This window comes from Phocoena phocoena, chromosome 1 (genome assembly GCF_963924675.1).
Source record: "Phocoena phocoena chromosome 1, mPhoPho1.1, whole genome shotgun sequence".
Taxonomy (NCBI): Eukaryota; Metazoa; Chordata; class Mammalia; order Artiodactyla; family Phocoenidae; genus Phocoena; species Phocoena phocoena.
Window position 1 is genome coordinate 95,105,178 of NC_089219.1, and position 21,508 is coordinate 95,126,685.

At 37.7% G+C, this 21,508-nt stretch overlaps 1 protein-coding gene across 1 annotated transcript in view; it reads right to left on the reverse strand.

Annotated features, from left to right (window-relative positions):
- Positions 1-21,508, reverse strand: part of VAV3 (vav guanine nucleotide exchange factor 3) — a 398,335-nt gene that overhangs the window by 89,250 nt on the left and 287,577 nt on the right. Inside the window, exon 20 of the mRNA XM_065890862.1 lies at positions 381-517. Within this exon, the coding sequence (XP_065746934.1) occupies positions 381-517 (137 nt within the window). The remainder of the gene's footprint in view (positions 1-380; positions 518-21,508) is intronic.

Genomic DNA, 21,508 nt, shown 5'->3' on the forward strand with positions numbered 1-21,508 from the left:
AAACGAAATATGGCCAGAAATGGCCACTGACAAGCTAGTAAGGTAGTTCCTCTGAAGTGAAGTGCTAATATGTGAAAGCCATGTGAATTAGATGATACCCAAGGTCCTACTTTTGGAAAAAATGCTCTGTCAAAGTATGAATTCTTAATATAAATGGTAATTCTGATTCATAGCACAGATACTGTTTTCTTTAGTGTTCTAACACTCATTGCCACTTTAGCGTGAGTAAATTTGAGGGTGGTTAATAAAAAATATTTTTCCTCACATCATGTAAAATTTCTGAAGCTTGAAAGCATACAATCAGTTTCTAAAGATAGCTTTATTCTCCAAGTGGTAATAAATCATCCGTTAAATCTAAAAAACTGTAATGTGGATAGTACCTGCCAAAACAGACTGTGTGCATCTCCTCTCAGAAGTTCAACTGTATCTCCTGCCTGGATGTGTAACGGGGGTCCTTCATGAAGAGCAGGGGCTGGCATTCCAGTATAGTTCCTAATGGCCTGCATCTTTGGTAAACCTGAAAATAAGCAACACAACACTTAGAATTGAGAAAATTATAAAATGTGAAGTCCAAATGCACTTTTAAAAAAACCAAAGCTATTATTAACATTAAAGAGGTTTTTTGTTTTGTTTTTTTGTTTGTTTGTTTGTTTTTGCGGTACACAGGCCACTCACTGTTGTGGCCTCTCCCATTGCAGAGCACAGGCTCCGGACATGCAGGCTCAGCGGCCATGGCTCACGGGCCCAGCCGCTCGGCAGCATGTGGGATCTGCCCGGACCGGGGCACAAACCTGCGTCCCCTGCATCGGCAGGCGGACTCTCAACCACTGCGCCACCAGGGAAGCCCAACATTAAAGAGTTTTAAGAGCACCAAGTCCAAGGAAACATTTGAGGTAATCACAAATGGAATGCTTTTCAACTTTCTCATTATCGGAGATGGTTATGGAATAAGATACACATTTATCCCCTGATTCCTTACATTCTTTTCCTCTCCCTCACCATCAATCTCTTTTTAGTTGAAAAAATATTTCTTTCAGCTGATGCCTGCTTCATAAAATACACGTCACGTACAGTTTAATGGAAAAGAATCATTTTTTTCATCCTCTCTATCCTTTCTGCCTATTATTTTCCTCTTGGGCATTGGCTGATTTCATCACTAAGGAGGCTCACCCTTTCTGTGTATGTATCGCATTGCCCAGTATAAGGCTCATATCTTAAGGTTATCTTTGTAATTCAAAAGCCAAAAGGTGATGGATGTGCCACTGCAATACTTAAGACATTTATATGGAGAAATTCTTCAGGCTCAAATTTAGGCTTGCAAAAGAGACCCAATAATGGGAACGTGTCTAAGCCAATAGCATCAACAAGACTTGAAATACAGATCCAGGCCTTTTTGTTGTATTTCTTGGAATGGGCAATGAATGCCTCAGTTCAGTATTTCATTTTCGTGAACGGCAGCTCCAAGTGCACCCAGACCTGGCTGCGTCGGCACTGCTCACAAATGGATCACCTCAGTCACCTTTTCATCCGGAGGTGAAAAACTGCTCCTGCCTACGAGACAGATCGCTCATAAACATGGTATCTGTTACACATTGAGGCCCTTAAGTCATCGCTTATTACACTTCAAGACTTTTTATTCTAGTGACTGAACACAATGAAGCTATAATTGGCTGGAAATGTTGCACTAAATAGAGGAGGATGAATGGCAGTCATTCAGTTCTAGGTGTCCAAGTTACCTCGAAAGGACCTCGATATCTAAATGAAATGCTCCAGCAAACAGTTTAATAAAGTCCTCAAAACCTGTTTTCCAATAACCATGCCAGGAGGGGAGAAAACAAGTGTGGCTAGAAACTAAACAGAACTGAAAAGTTTTAGTCAACACTTTCTCATCAACCCAGTCAACCTGAAGGCGGAAGGGCTGAAAAGCAATGTGCCCTTCACCCCAGTTTAATGGCTGTTAACGGCCAAGACATATTATGAGCTGCCATATCTCCCCTTTCTTCAGTTCTTGTGCCACAGAACCCCAGAGGGATGACTTTGATCCCATATCCCTCATGGAGTATTTCCCCACCAGATGGTATAAGGTGGCGGTGCCCTTACCCAAACAGCAGACTTTATTGTCTTTTCCAAAACAACACTCGAAGAGAACTCTTCTCAGACAAGTGTTTATCAGATTCAATCTTAACACACTGTAAATTCTTGGAGCATAGAAAGAGCTTATTTTACAGTTTTTATTAAGATACTGTTGTTAATATAAAATGGAACCTAAATATCCCATGCACACCAAAATGGATTTAGAAGTTCAATATATGGAAGAGGATGCCATCTAAAGCAGAATTTTTTCAAAGGAGCATGGTTTGCATGATAGTTATCCCATGTTGAGGAGCCAGAATTGCAGTTAGCCTCAGTTTTCCTGAGCACTGCTAGAGCAAGGAAAGCATTTTGTTCAGAAGGATCCCTTGATAATTTTGTTTTTACGTCAATTTTTAGATAAAGGCTGAAGGCAAGAAAGAAGAGTTTTTAAACCTGAAAGAGCTGCCGTGACCTTAAATACTGGGACGAGGTGAGTAGTGGGAAGGGGCATGGCCTTCGCTGCAATTGTCTCTGTAGACAAGGCCCACAGGGACAAAAAGAAGCAGTGCCACGTGACAAATGGTGGAAGCAGTAGTTCTCTTATTGCTGATATGTCCAAGTTATTTTCAAGAAGAAATGACTGAAAATGCATAGAGTATTTAAGAAGAAAAATTAAGTTTGATGACATTTCACCAACCAAATATAGGTTAGGGATTAAAATACAGAATGCCCAGGCTACATACAAAGGCTATGAAGTGTCAGGTATAGAACAATGCTGCCTCATTTATCTTTTTTACTGGACTAGAATGCCCATAACACATGACCTACTAAAGTCATGATATTTAAAACTGAAAGTAGTACATATATTAATATACTTTGGTCAAGGAATGAGACCCAAGTACTAGTCTTATGATTTACTTTGGACTAAGCAACCTTCAGAATGATGCACTTGGTTTTCATAGTCTTATTTATTCCTGATTTTTTTCATTGACTCTATCTTTTCTGCTATTACTTTCTTCTTGGTTATGAGCTTCTTTTGGAAAGTTGATTGAGTAGCACACTAGCATAGTGTGTGTTGCTGATCTCATTCCTAAAACAAAAATTGTGTGACCTCGCCAAGAATTATGGCTGAGCCCAGGTAATAGTCAAAAGGACATTGCTACTGGCCTGAATTCAGCCATACGTGATTTGCAAAATACAATGTTTATTTGACCCATATGCTTTTTTGTGGGATGAGTTATGGACTTATAATATAACGGAATTTATATCTTTTAGTCATTTGTTAGGATCATCTTTGGCTATTTATTTCTGATTGGTCAGCACGTCTCATTTCAGGATGACCTGTCAGGGCTACAGGGCTATCTACGGAGATCGAAAGATGAAAGGAATGAAACAAGGGCACAGGGACAGGATGAATTCTGACACTCTGCCCCTCACTTCTGACACCTGCATATAGTAGAAGTTCTACAGTACTGGTGGGATGAATGGTTGCTTTCTAAAAGGCCCCTTTATATTCCTTCCTTTTATTAAAAAAAAAAAGACACGGTGACATTGCTAAGAATATGAATATAATCACATTAACTGAGAGATAAAAATGCAATTAAAGTAAGAAGAGAGGGAGTGGGTTAAACTTCATGTCAGCACTCAGCCATCAGTATAATTGTTGACACAATCTACTGCCACAGCAGGCATTCACACCTCATAAATGAGATCAAGAAGGGAGAAGAAATTAGATTTACAGATGTTCATATTTCAAATAGCCATTTAGTGTTGATTTAATGTAGGTTTTCTTCTCCCCTTATAAAATATCTGACAGGTTTTAACCTCTGTTTAAAAATGTCCAGAACAGAACATTCACTACACGTTCCTATGACAACTCAGTCATTGTTGCATATAGTTTATTAACAAGCTCAATCTGAAACTTATTCAAAACTCTAACTTCTCTCCGTTGACCTGCCTCCTTCCATCTGGAATTATGCTAAAGAAGGCAATTCTCCTTTTTATAGATTAGCCTTTCAAAATTTGTTCAGGCTTAAAATTCCTAGTTCCTCATTTAAAAAAAAAATCTTATTTTCCTTTGGTTTTCCATACTTCAAGGGATTCTGAGATGCAAAACAGTATAAAACTACAAAAGCAGAACTGTAGTTTCCCTCATTGATACTGAGCAATCAGAAATAAATAGCTAAAAGTTATTCTAAAAACTGATTAAAATATGTAAATTCCATTATATTATAAACTCATAACTCATCCCAGAAAGCTGCTTTTTTCTTCTTGGTTAAACATGGACCCAATAGTTGTTTAGTTTCTTTCTGCTCCAGAACTGAATTTATAATGGATATATTGGTATAATTACAAGGCTGCTCTTCAAAATCTGAAAAGTTATACTGTAACTACCTTCAGATATTAAATGCAAAATAATCATATGTAATGCCAACATGTACAGGTAAGCAACTGTGGAAGTTCCCAAAACTTTACATAATCAAGAATCCTTATCTAAGGGAATATAGTTAAAATGGCTGAGACAAAATTAGATCTCCTGCCAAATGTTTAGTCATTTCAGCTTGTTTTATTCCCTTTAACAAATGCTCTGATGTACAGCCAACTATACCCTTAATGCATAACTTGTGGACAATTGTGCCCTTTAACTTTTGTTCACACTAGCAATTATGCTTAGTCTTGGCATTAGACAAGGTCCCCAAGTCATCCTTATGCACGAAGAATTAACAAACAGAAGGATCAACAATATTAAAATGACGGTTATACTCCAGTAATAGTCATGGGGTCCTTGTTAAATAAAACCGAAGCCAATGTAATTATGTGGAACACTAGAGTTTTCTAAAACAATACAGAAGTGTTTTTAAAAAGGGGATCTGAAGCAAGATTTCCTTTCAAATCTGAATTCAATACCACTAAGAGTGATATATGCCAAGAAATGATTTAAAATGTACTTTTTAAAACGGAGTGAATTCTAGGTAGAGTTCTACTGGAAAGTTGCTAGATATAAACTATTTCACTGATAATTTTCACATAAACCCTCAATGAAGTTAGCCTACTGTACCTGTATCAGCCACTGTGGCTTCTGAGAAGAGTGACCGTCACAATAGAGATTAGTATCTATTCACGAGGCTGATATCACTGCCCTATTGCAATGGGCTTCCCTGGGGCAATAACTTAGAGCAGAGTGCTGTGTACTAGATAAATGAGCTGTCAGTAATGGTACTGGCCTTTCACCTCTGAGGCCTAATTTAAAATCTAAACACAGCCGCATTAAAAAAGAATTAGTTTTGCAAGATGTCAGAGGATGTGGTTAGTTTATCCTGGGAAACTGATCATAAGCATAACATATCCATTCATTCCTTAAATGTCTGAAGCACTCGCTAAGTGCTGGGCATGGTGGTCTGAGAACAGAGCAAGGCCAGGCTTCCTGCCCTCAAAGAGCCTGTAGTGCACTGAGTAGACAGGTGAACTAAAGACAGTAATACAATTGGGCATGGGCTCTTGTCCAGAGGGACCTTTTTCCAAATATGCCTATGAATAAAAATTTCAGGGGATTGTTTTGGTAAGTCTTCAGTAGGACCCTGAAATAATGTATTTTATCTTTTCTGTAAGTCTCCTAGGTGTGGTTTCCAAATCCTAGACAGGTATGGGAATCACATTCTCATGGGGACAGAAGCAGGTCCCATGACCAACATCCACCACTTCCGAACTTGCATTTGAGAAAACTGTGCTGCCTGGCACATCTCAGCTCTTCCTGACACAAGTTTACAATCTAACCAGCAGGTCTGATGATCAGGCTGAGTCGACTGAACTGCCGGCAAGTGAGGCGGCCCGGGATGCTGGGCCTCCCCTGCCCATCACATCTTCCAGGGCTCTTCCCCGCGAAGCCGTGCACCTTCGTTCACTTACTGATCTTCACAGAGGAGCACGTGGAGCCTTATAATGGAAACCATCTGTTACCACAGAAGCAGACAAGTTGGTGGCAAACAAACTGGTCTAAAGAACTAATTGTTCACAAAGGGAACACTCAATGACTTTGAAGATTTTCACCCAGAGGATCCTACTTTACTTTTATAAACAATGATGAGTCAAGTGAAGGAAACAGCACTGTCACTGCTCACATAAAGACAAGCATCAGACAGAGATACTTTCCTCCAACTTTATAAACACTGCCTAGTCACTCTTTGGCACTATCTGTTGGAGTATTAGTGAACCAAGGGTGAAAGATATAATAATTCCTTTTGGAAATTTTTTCTATTTATTAAAAAGATTTTATAGGCTACCAATTATAAAAGAACTATACAATTTCATGTGTTACTTTAAAATCCATGCAAATTTAACATTCTGTTCTGTTGAATAAGTGACAAAAAAATAAGGTTTCCCTAAAATCTTAAATAAAATCAAAGCTCTAAAAGCTTGTGCCGTTTGTCAGACCCCTAGAAAACCACCACTCCTAGGGGTGGGAGGAGAGCCGTCTGAGGAGTGCAGCCTGAGCTATCTCAGGATCTTCTTTAAAGACAGAAAGAGAACACAGTACACAATTTCAAGGTAAGAGCTCTGTCACCTAGTCCAACCACCTATGTTTCTACCTTATAAAACTCTTAGACTTGCCTCCTAGTTCAGTCCTCCCGGGTACAGGCCAGTCATTCTCTGCAACCTGCAGGGCACAAGGTTGTGGCAGAGAGGGGTCTCCTGATATCAACTGATATGTGTTTGGGGATCATCTGAATCCCTGCTGGGTATGCAGTGTTATCCTGAGGAGCAGGAAAAGAGGAGGAAGAACTCTCCTTCCAGTGGGGAAAGATTGAGAGCTCCCAAGATTTACTAAATTCTAGGAGGAGAATAATAACTCCCAGTGGTGTATTCTAAAGACAGAGGCTTGAGCGCCTCAACTTCAAAAAAAAAAATTATTCTTGACAAGCTATGGAACTCGCAGTGACTGACACGTCCCCATGCAGCTCTGTGGATCTGTGAACAAGTGGCCACATGAAGTTCTTTCTACAGTAAATTAGCATCACTTAAACCACATCATTCTGCTATTCTGACCACACCCGAGTGGATCAGGGATGGTGATTAATCCCAAGGTTGCAATGAATAGGCTGACCATGTGAGACACGAGTGGCTGAAAAGGAGCATTGAAGGGAGACTGCCCAAAAGGGCGGCCCTCAGTGGAGAATGAGAAACAAGACAGTCCAATTTGCTCTCACACCATGAAAGCAGCAGGCAGATACAGGTCAACAGGGAACAATGGTTTCTGACCTTAGAGAAGAAGAGATGACTGGGATTCCTAGTTTCCAGAACTGTTGGTCCTGAGAGATTCGTATATAGCCTGCTGTACCTTTCCCCTTCATGGAAAGTACTGAGATATGAGAGTGACCATTGAGAAGATTTCCTGGGCTGTTTTCTTACCCTCTGAGCAGAAACCCGCATCTCCCAAACCACTCAGCACGTTTCTTTCTTGCAACCAAAATAAACCTTTAATAATCCAGTCTTAAAGGCTATCTAAGGAATAAGATAAAGTAAAAGTAAAAATGATTAAGGGCACTCTGCAATAACCTAGTTTCCATTCTTTGTTCTATGAGTTCATTCATTTATTCAACAAATATTTACAGATTATTCATCATGTGCAGGTACTGGCCTAGCCACTGGGATTGCAGCTGTAAATGAGTTCATAAAGCTGACATTTTAGTGGAGAAGACAAACATAAAAACAAATGAACAAATACAATAATACCAGATTGAAGTTATATATAGAAGAGTTTAGAGAAAGGTACTGGATTAGAGAGTGGCGAGGGTGTATGTTTGAGTGGTGAGGACACGTTTCTTTAGAAAATGACCAGGTGAAGTTTAAGACCTGAGGAGAAAGCAGTGATCATTTGGGGCACAGCTGGGGGGTTGGGAGGTGGAAGATGGTAATTAAACAGGCAAGCGAGACAATAAACATGAAGACGCAGACTGCAATGACCTTGAAGTACTTGAGGGACAGAAACATGGCCAGTGACATCGCATGAAAGCAACTGATAAATTTTAAATTGATATACGCAGTCTTGAGAGTCTGGCCCATTTCATCAGTTCTTTTATACATGCATCCTGTTGAATTATTTGAAATTTATTAAACAGGTCAAGTTCTCATTAACATGCTGCCCCTTCTTCCTGGCATATACTTGCTGTTGTCTGTACACCCAGGTTACAACGCACCCAAGGAGGGGGGGAATCTAACTCACTCCTCTCATTTTTTTAAAACTCAAATACGACTTCTGCTAAAAAACCTTCTAACATTCTCTTAAGTATGAGTTTAAGTGCCTGAAACATATGCTCCCTTAGACGCTCATGCTTCCTGCTTCAATACCACTTACCGCACCAAAATTACTTATCTAGCTAGTATCAAATGTAAATACTAGACCATAAGCATCTTCCTATGTACAGTCTTCGTAGAATTTATATATTAGACTGTGACCACCTTGGTGACAAAGATTGTGTTCTTTGTCTTGATGAATTCTTTTGGAAGAAAGAAGGAAAAAGGTAGCTATCCTCTCCCAATAGCCACCCTTCCAAATACACACACACACACACACACTGAATTACACCCAAATCAGCTCTCTGGTCAACCATTTCTTCCCATTTTTACTTCCTCCCATATTCAAAACTTATGTTTCAAATTGGCCTTTCCTCATCCACTCTTATAAATCCTTGACTGTCCTGCACAATGCCACCTGAATGACTTTTTAAAATGTAAATTATGACCTCTCGCCTGAGATGGTCTGCATTCTGCCTATGGAATGTATATCTCTCTAAATAACTTGCTTTCATGTAAATATATATATTTAAATAAATGTAAATGTATTAAAATATATAAATATATTTAAAATATATATATTATAAAATAGCATTCTCTTATGTAAAACCCTTCCCACTGCACTCAGAATTAAATCTGACCTTCTGGCCACAGCCCATAAAACCATATACTTTTAGGCCCCTGATAACTCTCCAATCTCATCTTGTTCCAATCTCACACTTGCTCACTCTTTTCCATCCTACTGAGCTTTTTATACTTGCTTAAACACGCTGAGCAAGTGGGTCCAGCCAAGATAGTCCACATTATGAACCCTGACTTGTAATTCTATACTTACTCATTTACTTGTTACCTGCCTCCTCTCTTTTCATTTTCTATATATTTGTACTGCCTGTTTGTATGATAAACATTTATTATTTTCATAATCAAATTTGGTTTTTATTAAACAAACTACAACTTCATCTTTAGTTTTGACTTGCTTTTGAACTGTATTTATTTGTGCTTTTATCTCTATCAGTATGCTACCTGTAACTGAAATTTTGCAGGAAATAAAATTATTTTTAAGGTACAAAATTGCTAATATATTTCATAAAAGCCCTTAATAATGACTCTCTTAATAATTTATAGTCATCCTGAATATCTTTAAATTAGGTGACTTGCATAATTTATGGAAAAATACTTTTTTATTCCTATACAATCAATTGCTAATCAGCATAAAAATAACACAAGTTCTAACATAAAAAGTGGCATATACTTTCTCGAACAGTCTGCCCTAGCTTCTTCCTTCTACTCCCCAGCTCTTCTCTATTATTCTCTTTTCTCTTGACCTCCCTACTTCCTGCAATCCCTTGCTTGAGTAGCAGAGAGCATATTCAGTTGCATGCCTAAAACATTCAGATGTGCACAGACAGGGTTTATTGATTTGTAAGTTAAAATGAAGAGCATGGGCAGTTGGTATTCCTGACTCCAAGTTTCAGAGAAAGCAAATGACTCTGGACAATCATTTTGATGTGCTGATTATCTTTTTAAGAGGTCAGAGACCAACAATCAACATATCTACATAAAAATGCACAAAAACTGAACAGTCTCTTTACCCTTCTTATGAACATTCTTCTATAATAAACTTCAGAAATAGGAAAAAGGAAAATTAGAAGAGCCATCTCCTCTTTCTAAAATGGCACAACACTGAAATTACTGACTTGGAAGAACTTCCAATCTGCTAAGTCTTTATAAACTGTTATGAGCCCATTTTCAAACTCTGAGAATCCATAGTCATCACATTATCTGACAGGGAGCTCTAAGGTTTAGTTTCTCCCCCGTTGTTTACCTTGATTTTTTAAAATCCTCTTTAATCTTCTCCTGAAATAAAAAGTTATTCAGTTCAGATAGAACCATTTAGTTACAATCTTATGAATTCAGATGTGAACTGACTGAGTATAAATTTACCTGTTTGAAATCAAGTGAATGTATAACTATTACTCAAAGCCAGCAATGTTTCATAGGAGCAGACTAGATACTATCTTCATTTCAATGTGGTAAAACTGTCTTTGTTCACGTTCCCTTTGCCTGGGGCTACAGATCAACAACCACCATGTCTACATAAGAATGTATGTAAAATGAAAACATTGTCCCCTTCTCTGGAACATTCCTTCTTAACACTATCTATAAAAAGGAGAGGGAAAGATAACAGAAACCACACTGTTGTGTATTGTTGTATATTGAGTTGTGTATTCTTTTGAAATAACACTGTTCTAGCAATGGAAACACTGCACACTAGCATGGAATGTGATTTGATCAAAGATGCTTCTTAGGATAATTTAGTCAAACATTTTTATTTACATATAAAACAACTCAAGTCCAGTTGCTTATAGCCAGCTAAAAGCAAAAACTGGTGTTCTTTCCAACAACAATCTGTCACCCAGTGACGGTGACTAGAAAAAACAAGGGAAGATTATGGAAAGGTCATATATGATTGTTTCAGATTTAGGTATTTAATGAATAAATCACTACCTTTCCCCAAGAAAGGGAAAAGAATCAGATTCAAAATGTTCCAATGGGAATGAGTTTTTATATGCAACAGAAGACCCTTCAAACTATTATCGGAAGTTCAGAGATTGCATTTCAAAATCTCTATAACCCAGAGGTTATCATACTCAGAGTATATATTCCGTCTCCTTCCTATAAACTGACTAGGAATACTAAAAAGTTAAGGTATTAGCCTATAAGCTTTTGTCCTCTATAGTTTTTCAATTGAAAATATTTCAAATATACATAGAATATTGACTGTAGAAATAGTACTGGAGTTTTTTTTCGGCCCTTCAAAATCTTAATTTTTTTTCTCCCTCTCCTATCAATTCGAAACTCTTACTTCTCTTCCTAGTCTTTTTTTTTTCCTCTGTTCTTACTTTCCTTAAGGTTAGCCATATTCTGTCCCCAAATTTTTAGCTTACTATCTTTTTTTTCCTACATAAAGAGCTTCTTTCATCAACCTTAAATACCAAAATTATGTTACGGTTTCAACTTGTTCAAATTTAGCATAATAGGCTATTTAAATGGTTAGACACCATTGCTTCTAATCATCTAAAAAATGGCAAAAATTAAATGAAACCTATATCCTAAGGGTATAATAAAAATATAAAAGAAATAATTATTAAAATGTAAACTGTGGACTACAAAGAAAAATATAAATGTTAAAAATAATAAGAAATTGTGCCAAAAAGTTATGAATCATCTAGAAGGCAGTTACACAGCTAAAAGCAGGACTGTGCAAAGAAAAGACATACTGAGATAGAGTGTTTCATTCTGCCTCACTTCTCAAAGACCATTGAATACAAAAACAGTGTATTGAAGAGACATTGAATACAAAGTTCACATACAGTTTATAAAAACACCTGATTATAATATATACTAATATGGCACATAACTCTAAAGCCAAACCACTGACTTCTCATTAACTTATACATCATGAAAAAAATGTCTGTTCCTAAAGATGACCTTCTCCTGAGTTCTTGGACAGAGTCTGATCATTTCACTTAGGTGTTTCTTGCTTCTCAATTAAGACAAACTCCTGCAGAACAATGAACAAAACTTCTTTTTCCTTGCCAATATCCCAGTGTTCATCCCATCACAGAAGTGTGATATACACTGGGTTGAGCCATAGGAATTGGCTGCTGTCGACTGTTTCTGAAGTACAAAAAAAGGCAGTTTCCTATGGCTTAACCTAAGATTCTTTCAATGCACATGTATCGAGTACCTAATATTAATGAAGTCGCAGCAAAAAGGCCTGCTTGAGCTCAAATACGACAAACACTGGCAAAATTCTGTGTAGAAAAGAACACTCCATGTAAATCTGTACTTGGGCATTGGCTCTGTGGAGCAGCATTAATTAGTAACTCTGTTCAATAAATTCAATAAACATTTTTTGAGGCCCTTGTTCCCATCTACCTTGGAGCCATAACTCTTTTGAAAAACCTAGTTACAGAATATTTTTTTCAGGTTTCAACAGTAAGGGTATCCTATTTTGCCCTTTGAAGCTAGGGAATATAATTGGTGACAGCAGAGTCCCTATTTATTTTATTCCTGTAAAAATTTTTTCCCTCTATAGAGAAAAAAAAATTTTTTTTATCTATTACAAAATCACAAAATAATTATTTTTGTCTTTAGAGCAGAGACTGCTTAAATCATTTATCTTTGTTTTATTAACTTCAAGCACAGTGCTTGGCATGAAGTGAAAACTTGGTAATGAGTGATTAAATTTAATTTTAAAACAAACATACATGGCAAAACCAAATTGATATTTCTTCTTCCTGTTATCTTAACAGATTTAATAATTTATGATATTTGTTCTTAAAACACTTTGATTTAACCACTAAGAAACAGAAATTGTGGCAGTAATTTCTGCATTTTAGTTATCAAGTTTAATTAAACATCAAAGAGGGCATGGTAAACACAAAGTTAAAAAAAAGTCCGGAGTGTCCACCTGAGTAACTGAGGCAGTACGTTCTTTCTCAAATTCTAAGATTTCTCTAGGGACTATTTCATCAAACAGATAAACTCATAAGCTACTTCTCCAGTATACCAGGTATACCAAGCTTTCCATTGTCTTCCAAATTGTTTCCCCTTTTTCTGCCTCCTAAATTGAAAGATCCTTATAGAATATATTTCTGTTTTTGTCAAATTTCACCAAGACCAAATAAAATGATTTCGCACAAAACTGAGAAGTTAAGTTTAAAAATGCTTTGGGGGCTTCCCTGGTGGCGCAGTGGTTGGGAATCCGCCTGCCGATGCAGGGGACATGGGTTCGTGCCCTGGTCTGGGAGGATCCCACATGCCGCAAAGCGGCTGGGCCAGTGAGCCATGGCCGCTGAGCCTGCATGTCTGGAGCCTGTGCTCTGCAACAGGAGAGGCCACGGCAGTGAGAGGCCTGCGTACCGCAAAAAAAAAAAAAATGAAACTTTGAAAAGTTACAAGTACTTTCCCACATATATAATACTTTGGAATCTACAGATATTTAAAACATATTCATTGACAAGTTTGGTAGATTCTCTGACTCTTGGTTGTCTAATTCAGTCGTAAATGTGAGAGGCACTAGAGATGCAATAATGAGTAAGAGATAAAGTCTCTTTCCTTAAGGAGCTTGACATCTTGTAGGGGTAGGGAGGAACACATGCACTCCTACACAGAGTGACACTGCTGTGATTGTGACCAACGTGTTCCTATGGAAATGCCCAGCAGAAGCACCTAAATCAGGGAGCTTAGAAGACTTTCAGGGGGAGTAGACTCTAAGCGGAAACTAAAGTACAGATGGGCATCAGCCAGACATAGGAGAGTGTATACATTGCATCCCACTTAAAGAGGCACAAATCTCTGTGCTTGTATGACTTCCTTCAGCAGAACTCTGCAATTCAGCTGCATGAGCAAAGACAGGCTGATTCAGAAAACGGCACAAAAGGGTTCAAACGTTGGACCACAGAAACTAAGCTGATCAGGTAAGGCAGCAAACACAGGAGGGGCTGATGAACAGAAAGGCAGCAGAGCGGCCAAGGATTGAGGTGAGAAAATGAGATATTTGAATTTAAGGTTTTAGGAATGGAACAACTCTGGGTGATGACAAGGCCCCAGGTGAGGCTGACATGGAGAGGGGCAGAGGTGACTCAACATGAAAATGTCAGTGTCAGGTGAAATGAGGCTCAGGTTTTGATGAGTCATCTACAATGTGAGGTCATGCAGGTTGAAGGCAATATACTCTTTTTGTGTGAGTTAAAATCACGGAGAGGATCCCATAGGAGAGGACAGTAGGTGTGATGGTCATAAACACGGGTTTTGTATCAAATAGGTCTAAGGTTGAATGCCATAAACACTTCATTACCATGTCTGGAAAATGGGTATATTGATAGCACTAATGATTATGTGAAATAATTAGCATTTAGCACACTGCCTGCCATGTGGTATGAGTCAAAAGATGTTTGACCCCTAACTAGTTCTATGTAATCATTCTTCTGTAGTAAGTTATTTTCATTAACCTACTTTACCTAAGTAACTTAGATCCAATATTCCTATGCCTCAAAATGTTACAAAAACAAGAAACATTTATATGTGATAATAATATCAAGCAATCTTCATGCAAAATACTTTTAATTTCAATGTAATTACTAAAAAGTATAGTAATTAAAATTTTGTGGTATTAGTGTAAGGATAGAGAAACATACCAATGGAACAGAGTAAAGAGCCTAGAAACACATCATCTGTGTATCCAGATGACATAAAGATGAAGTGTGAAAAGCAAAACTGTAAAGCTGGGGCTTCCCTGGTGGCGCAGTGGTTGAGAGTCTGCCTGCTAATGCAGGGGACATGTGTTCGAGCCCTGGTCTGGGAGGATCCCACATGCCGCGGAGTGGCTAAGCCCGTGAGCCACAACTACTGAGCCTGCACATCTGGAGCCTGTGCTCCACAACGGGAGAGGCCGTGACAGTGAGAGGCCCGCGCACCGTGATGAAGAGTGGCCTCCGCTCACCACAACTGGAGAAAGCCCTTGCACAGAAACGAAGACCCAACACAGCCATAAATAAATAAATAAATAAATAAATAAATAAAATAAATAAATAAATAAATAAATAAATAAATAAATAAATAAATAAATCAGATTTGCCCAAGTGTTGTAATTGGTTGAAGCTAGGGCTCACTACATTATCCACTTTGCTATTCTGTATATTTGATATTTCTCATAATAAGCAATATTTTAAACGTAATAACTTATCTGGAATTGGAAATTAGTCAAAAAAAACTGTAAAGCTTTTAGAAGACAAGATATTAAACCATCTTTATGATATTAGGTAGAGAAGGATTTCTTATGCAAGACATGGAAAGAACATAATGAAAGATCACTAAATTTGTTTCCATTACAATTTAAAACTGAAAAAGAGACCACTAAAACAGCAGATGCATACAATTAAGATAACCAAAGGATTAGTACCCCCAATATATAAAGAACTCCTAAAATCAGAAGAAAAAATATAAACAGCCCAACCAAAAAATGTGAAAAGACTATGAATAGGTAATTCACAGATAGGAGAAACTGAATGAATATTACACATGTGAAAAGATGCTCATTGTCAGGTTCAGGTATTTATTTCGGAGGGGGGGCAAAATTTAAAACAATGAAATAACAATCTAGACTATTTGTATTGGTAAAATCTTACAAATCAATAGCACAAAGCATTGTTGAAGATTTAAGGGAACAGGAACATTTTGAACAGGATCTAACAAATAGCAAAATGTTAATATCTATTTACTCTTAGTAGTAAGTATTACCTACATCTATCATATTATTTTTGGTATGTTTGAAACATTTCACAAATGTATTTTTAAATTTTATTTAAAGGTTTCTGATCTAATAAAATATTACCTTTTTAAAAAAATTAATTAATTTATTTTTGGCTGTGTTGAGTCTTTGTTGCTGTGCGCGGGCTTTCTCTAGTTGTGATGAGCAGGGGCTACCCTTCGTTGCGGTGCGTGGGCTTCTCATTGCAGTGGCTTCTCTTGTTGCGGAGCACAGGCTCTAGGTGTGCAGCCTTCAGTCGTTGTGGCATGCAGACTCAGTAGTTGTGGCTGACGGGCTCTAGAGCACGGGCTCAGTAGTTGTGGCGCACGGGCTTAGTTGCTCTGCGGCATGTGGGATCTTCCCGGACCAGAGCTTGAACCTACGTCCCCTGCATTGGCAGGCGGACTCCCAACCACTGTGCCACCAGGGAAACCCTAAAATACTACTTTGAAGAGTTTTAAATGACCTTAAAAGTAGTTTATTCTGTATTTATCATGAATGCTATAAGAAACACAGAAAAAAACTGCAGTTTCAGTGAACGTAAACTAGCAAACACAACTTGCTATGCACTGCAATAGTGCTGTTGCTACTTTGAACTTTATTTAAATCTTTACCATTTGAATATATCTGAACTTGTTGAATATGATGCCATGACTGACAGCAGAAAGTACTAAAGTGTTAAAAAATGGGAGGTCCTATTATACAGAAATTATCCAAGCTCCTGGCTCCCGCTGCAGCGCCTTTTCTCCCCTGTATACACTCTGACTACCTGTGACAATCTTTCAGTAACACTCTCAACAAGGGTCCCCACAGAGTGGAAGCTGAGTAAATGTTACTCTGACATACAAGCCTAACCTCCAGCTTCAGCATAACCTATCACACATATTTCAAGGAAGACAATCATTTCTATTTCTTGAATAATTAATGTAAGACTTCAGTTTATGAAACAAAACAATCTAACAAAGGTCAGGTCAATATGGTAGAAAGCTGACATTTATGAGCAAATTCACATCTATAAAGAAAGCCACAGCCTAAAAATAAGAATTATTTTTTTTAAGCAGAATTTCAAATTTCATAGCCTATGCTCTCTTTATTTTCCCTTTCTGGCTGTCTCAGGTAGTAATGAGTGTCATAGAAGAGGGCGGCTAAGAAAGAGTTGTCACACACAGGACTTAATCTCTCTCTACATTTTGTCCTCAGACTGGCCGCTGGGCATATATTGTCTTTGACACCACAGTGGTTCATATAACCTTGAACATAGTACTTTTGATCTCACCATGACATGGCTCCAGAGGTCAACTGCAGTTCTACACAGCTACAAGAGGCAGGGCAAAACACACAATTCAATGTAAAGATTGCAACCAAGCGTTTTCTGGGATTCACAGAATACACCTTATGATGAAAGGTCTATTTATTAACTGTAAACATGAAAACAGAGCTAAAAATTAAGACGGCATTTTCATACTTGCTATTCAGTGATATCTGCAGATGTTTCACAAGAACTACTGAAAATGTATGTCCAGCAACTTAAATACTGAACCACTTTATTAGTACAATCACACAAGAGAAGTTGCCAACTGATTGCTATTAGTACAGCTACACAGGGGAACTATAACTAGAAAATTTATAATTTGGGTCCTAGTTTTTATTTTGGCATAGAATTTATAGGAGGACACAAGCATTTCATTAAATGTCATTTTCCCTCAATTCTCCTACTGGCACAATACTTGAATATGTCTTTTTAGTGGAAAAACACTCCTGTTAAAATAAGTGACCTCAATAAAGTTGCTAACATATAAATATAGAACATAGCATTATAAACATACAGCTACAGAATAAAAGGTTTGTTACTTAAAAGCTGTACATAGAAAATACGACTGGGAATTAGATAAATTTATCAAAGAAATTCACTTGTATAAATAAATAAATGGCTAACAGTTGCTCCTGTCAAAATGAAGAACTACTTGCACTTCTAAGCATCCTATAGACTACAGCACTTTACAATATCCATAAAGAAAATGTTGCGGAAGTTTCTTCTTTAAGTACTCTGGAGTACTGATAATGCGATTGCTCTTTTATAAGGAAGCACTTATATTTTTAGGTAAATATAACTACATATAAGTACCAAATACAAAAAATATTTTCTATTTTTACATAACATTCTTGGCATCTATAGAAATGTATCCCAAATTAGTCTTTATTTTTTTTAGGAAATACTTACTAAGCAGCTACTATATATCACCTACTATGTTAGGTCTTAGGGATACCTGATTACCTGTTCTTTGTTTTCTGCTGAACATTTCTTTTCTGCTGAAGGTTTCTTTTCATACATGAATTAAAATATACAACTAGTTTTCTGTAAAATCTACTGAGTAGGTAATGAAGCCTCTAAAAAAAGTGGTGAGGGCTAAACCAGACCTTTCCTATGGCCCATCTTCACAAGCTTAACTGACAAACAGAACAAATTTAAAGGGCAAACATTTATACTTTTCTTTCCCCTACCTCTACACAAAGGAAAGCTTCCAAAATGCCATCATGTACAAGGGAAAGCTCTCCTACAAGTGAAATTAAAATTCTTTGGCATCTAAAAATTATTCCCACAGATAACCTGATTCATCTTTAATTTACTCACTTCTTTCCCCACTCCATGTTTTATCTTCCAGAGTTTATTCTCTCTTTAATTTCAGGCTATAGCATGTTGAAAACTCTGCAGTGCTTAGAGAGGGGGGATTCCCTTCCTTGAAGACCTCTTTCATGTAGCTATTATTCTTTGAATAACAGCATTGACAGTGAACCCCACTTTCAAGGTGCTAAACTTGAAGATTTCTTTTTGCTGGGCTGTTGTATAATTGTTATTTTCATGTTAACTATCTCCAGTGAGTGGGAAGGCATGTTGAGGTTTAGTTCCCTTGGCTTTGAAACAAGATAACTAGAAAAGAAACTAATGCATGTGCCAGTTTTTCTAGACATCCGTCTATCTCTTCACAGAAAGACAGAAATACACATCAGGTCACCACAGTGACCAGTGGCTTTACAGCTTCCCTCTCTAACACATGGCGACTCTCACTTACATCCATTTACCCCTTTATGAAACACATCATTCACTATGGCTGCAAAGTGATGGAGACCTTAGGAGGTAATTTATTTGTTGATACTTTGGCTTTCAGTTTCTGTTTGTTTATCTTTTCCTAAGGCATCCATTTATCCTTGTATTCATTAATTAAAAAAAAAAACTTCCAAATGCTCTCTTTATGCTTAGAATGGGAGTAATAAATAAGACAGGTGTGCCTTCCCCTATAAAACTTGGAATCTAACAAAGAAAAAGAAAATTATACAATTATTATAAAACATTTTGAGTTTTATGGTGGAAAAATTGCAAATGCTGTGGAAAAGGCAAGAGGGCATAATCTCATCAGGGTTCAGGTCAGGAACCTACGATGGGGAAAAAGCCCCGTTACTATGAGAGCTTGTCAGCATGACTGTAGTTTATGTAATGTGATGCAGATGAAATGTTTTTCTATAAGAAATGGGACTTTAAAAAGTGCTCTTATTAAAATTATAAAAATTTATGGAATCTTAAATAACAATTTAAAGTTCATTTCTAAAACATAATTAGGATTATCTTTCAAACATTCATTCCAGTACAGTTTATGATATGAAAGAACTGGAAACTATCTAAATGAATAGCAATAGAGAATTCGTTAAATTAAATTTAGGGTACATCCTTATAATTGAATAGCAAGCTTAAATTTTAAAGTAATGTTACAGAAGACTGCTTAATGATAACGAATCATGTTCAAATAGGTTGTGGAGAAAAAAAAAGCAGGTTGCAAAACAGCAGTGTCACAGTAGACCTCATTTCTTTGACAAAAAAACACAAAAACAAACAAACAAAAAACAGTATAGAGAAGCACAGGAAGAAGTTACCGAAGACACTTACCACAATGTCAATAGTACGTATATTAGGATTAGAAAATTTTGAGAACTTGTTGCTTATCTAAATTTTCTACAGTTAACATCTGTTTCTTTTATAAAATTTTTTAAAACTTGTTGTTGTTAACAAAATCCTTCCAGGACACCTTGGTTGCCTGCGAAGTAAAGGCCAAAACTCTTTGTACTGACCATAAACCCAGGCCCGGCCCAGCTCTTTCCCACTCCACCATTCCAATCGCCAGCCTCCAGGGCCGCCTCTAGTCAATACTGCAGCCATATGTGACTCACAGTGAGCACCCTCTCAGGGCGGGCTTGGCGGGCAGATGGCACATTCGTACATAGAAACAGCTCTCCTGAGATGCTTTGGGAAGACACTTTCCCGTGCCAGGACCTGCAAGGCCTTGAGGAATGCAGGTTGGAGCTCCGTTCACTAGGCGCCTACGTGAAATGCACCCAGGCCGCACCACCCTTGCCATTCCCCGTGATGCAACCAAAGTGCACATGACCTTCTTCTGCCAAGTGGTCCAGGCACTGTCACAATGCAGGGCCCTGCTAACAGTTCTGTGATCACTGCGGTCCCCTTGCGCACCGACTCTGGGACGCCTTCTGAGCCCTCCCAGGCAGATAGATGCTCCCCTCTGTTCCATTGTGTTTCCACAACCTTTTGCATCACTGTGACAGAAATGACTGCAGTGAGCATAAACTGCATATTAGTATCTCGTTCCTCCCCTGTGGAATATAAACTTCACAAGGTCAGGGACTATGAATTACTCAACTGTCTAACCTTACTTAGTATGGTGGTTGGTAGCCAACAGTCTCTCAACAAACATCCACTGAATAAATAAAAGGCTGTGTGAGTGTTCATCATTAAAGAAAAAATTTGTAAGAATAATTTTAATAAAATTTTAAAATGTATTTCTTGACAAATTCTCCTTGTACAAATAAAACAGCAACATAGGACCATTTTGTATGTTCCATATGTGTTGTTGCCAAATTCTCTATTTCAACTGAGTCATGACTTAAGACTCTGAGGCCTTACAACAAAGATCATGAACCTGGAGTTCTAGCCTATACCTAACATACTCTGGGACTCAGCATTACCTGGTTTCTCCAACTGGATCTGCCAAGAAAAATAAAACTGGCACCCTAGATTGGTTGGGAGAAGTATTTTTCTCTCCTAAATGAAAAATAATTGCTTAGATTTTCCAGTCATTATGTGTCTATAAGCAAATAATTAAATAGCTCTGAGAGCAAATGAAATTATAACTCATAATGTGACTAACTGCTTACATGGTATAGACCTGAAATTTTAATACCAGAGCACTGTGTTTAAAGTGACTGTGTCATTAAAAAAAAAAAAAAAAAAAGTTGTTTTTTTTTTTCAACATTGAATCCACTTTGCAAAACGACAGTGTCAACAAATTTATATGCCCATACCACCATCAATACAGAGGCATTCAGGCCCCTTTCTCCAATTAAAATTATATTTAAAAATATGACAGTGTTTTTAAAAAAGGTTACAATTAAGGCTGAAACATTGGAGAAGCTCAAAAAACATGTACAGAAGAATACCTTCTCAATTTTTATTTGGCTCAATTTGGATTTTTCCTTAAAGAATTTCTATAGGGGGAAAAAAGCATCTGCCTGATGTAGGGATGATAAGGTCAGTGGGGTATAAGTTATCTCAGACACACACAGAGCATTTCCAGAGCCCAAACGCTGCTGCTCCTCAGATCAATGCTGTGGATGGAGGGCCACTAGTTATCTCTCCTTCTTTATTTTTTTAAATTTTTTTATTTTATTTTTTTTTGGTATGCGGGCCTCTCACTGTTGTGGCCTCTCCCTTGCGGAGCACAGGCTCCGGACGCGCAGGCCCAGCGGCCATGTCTCAAA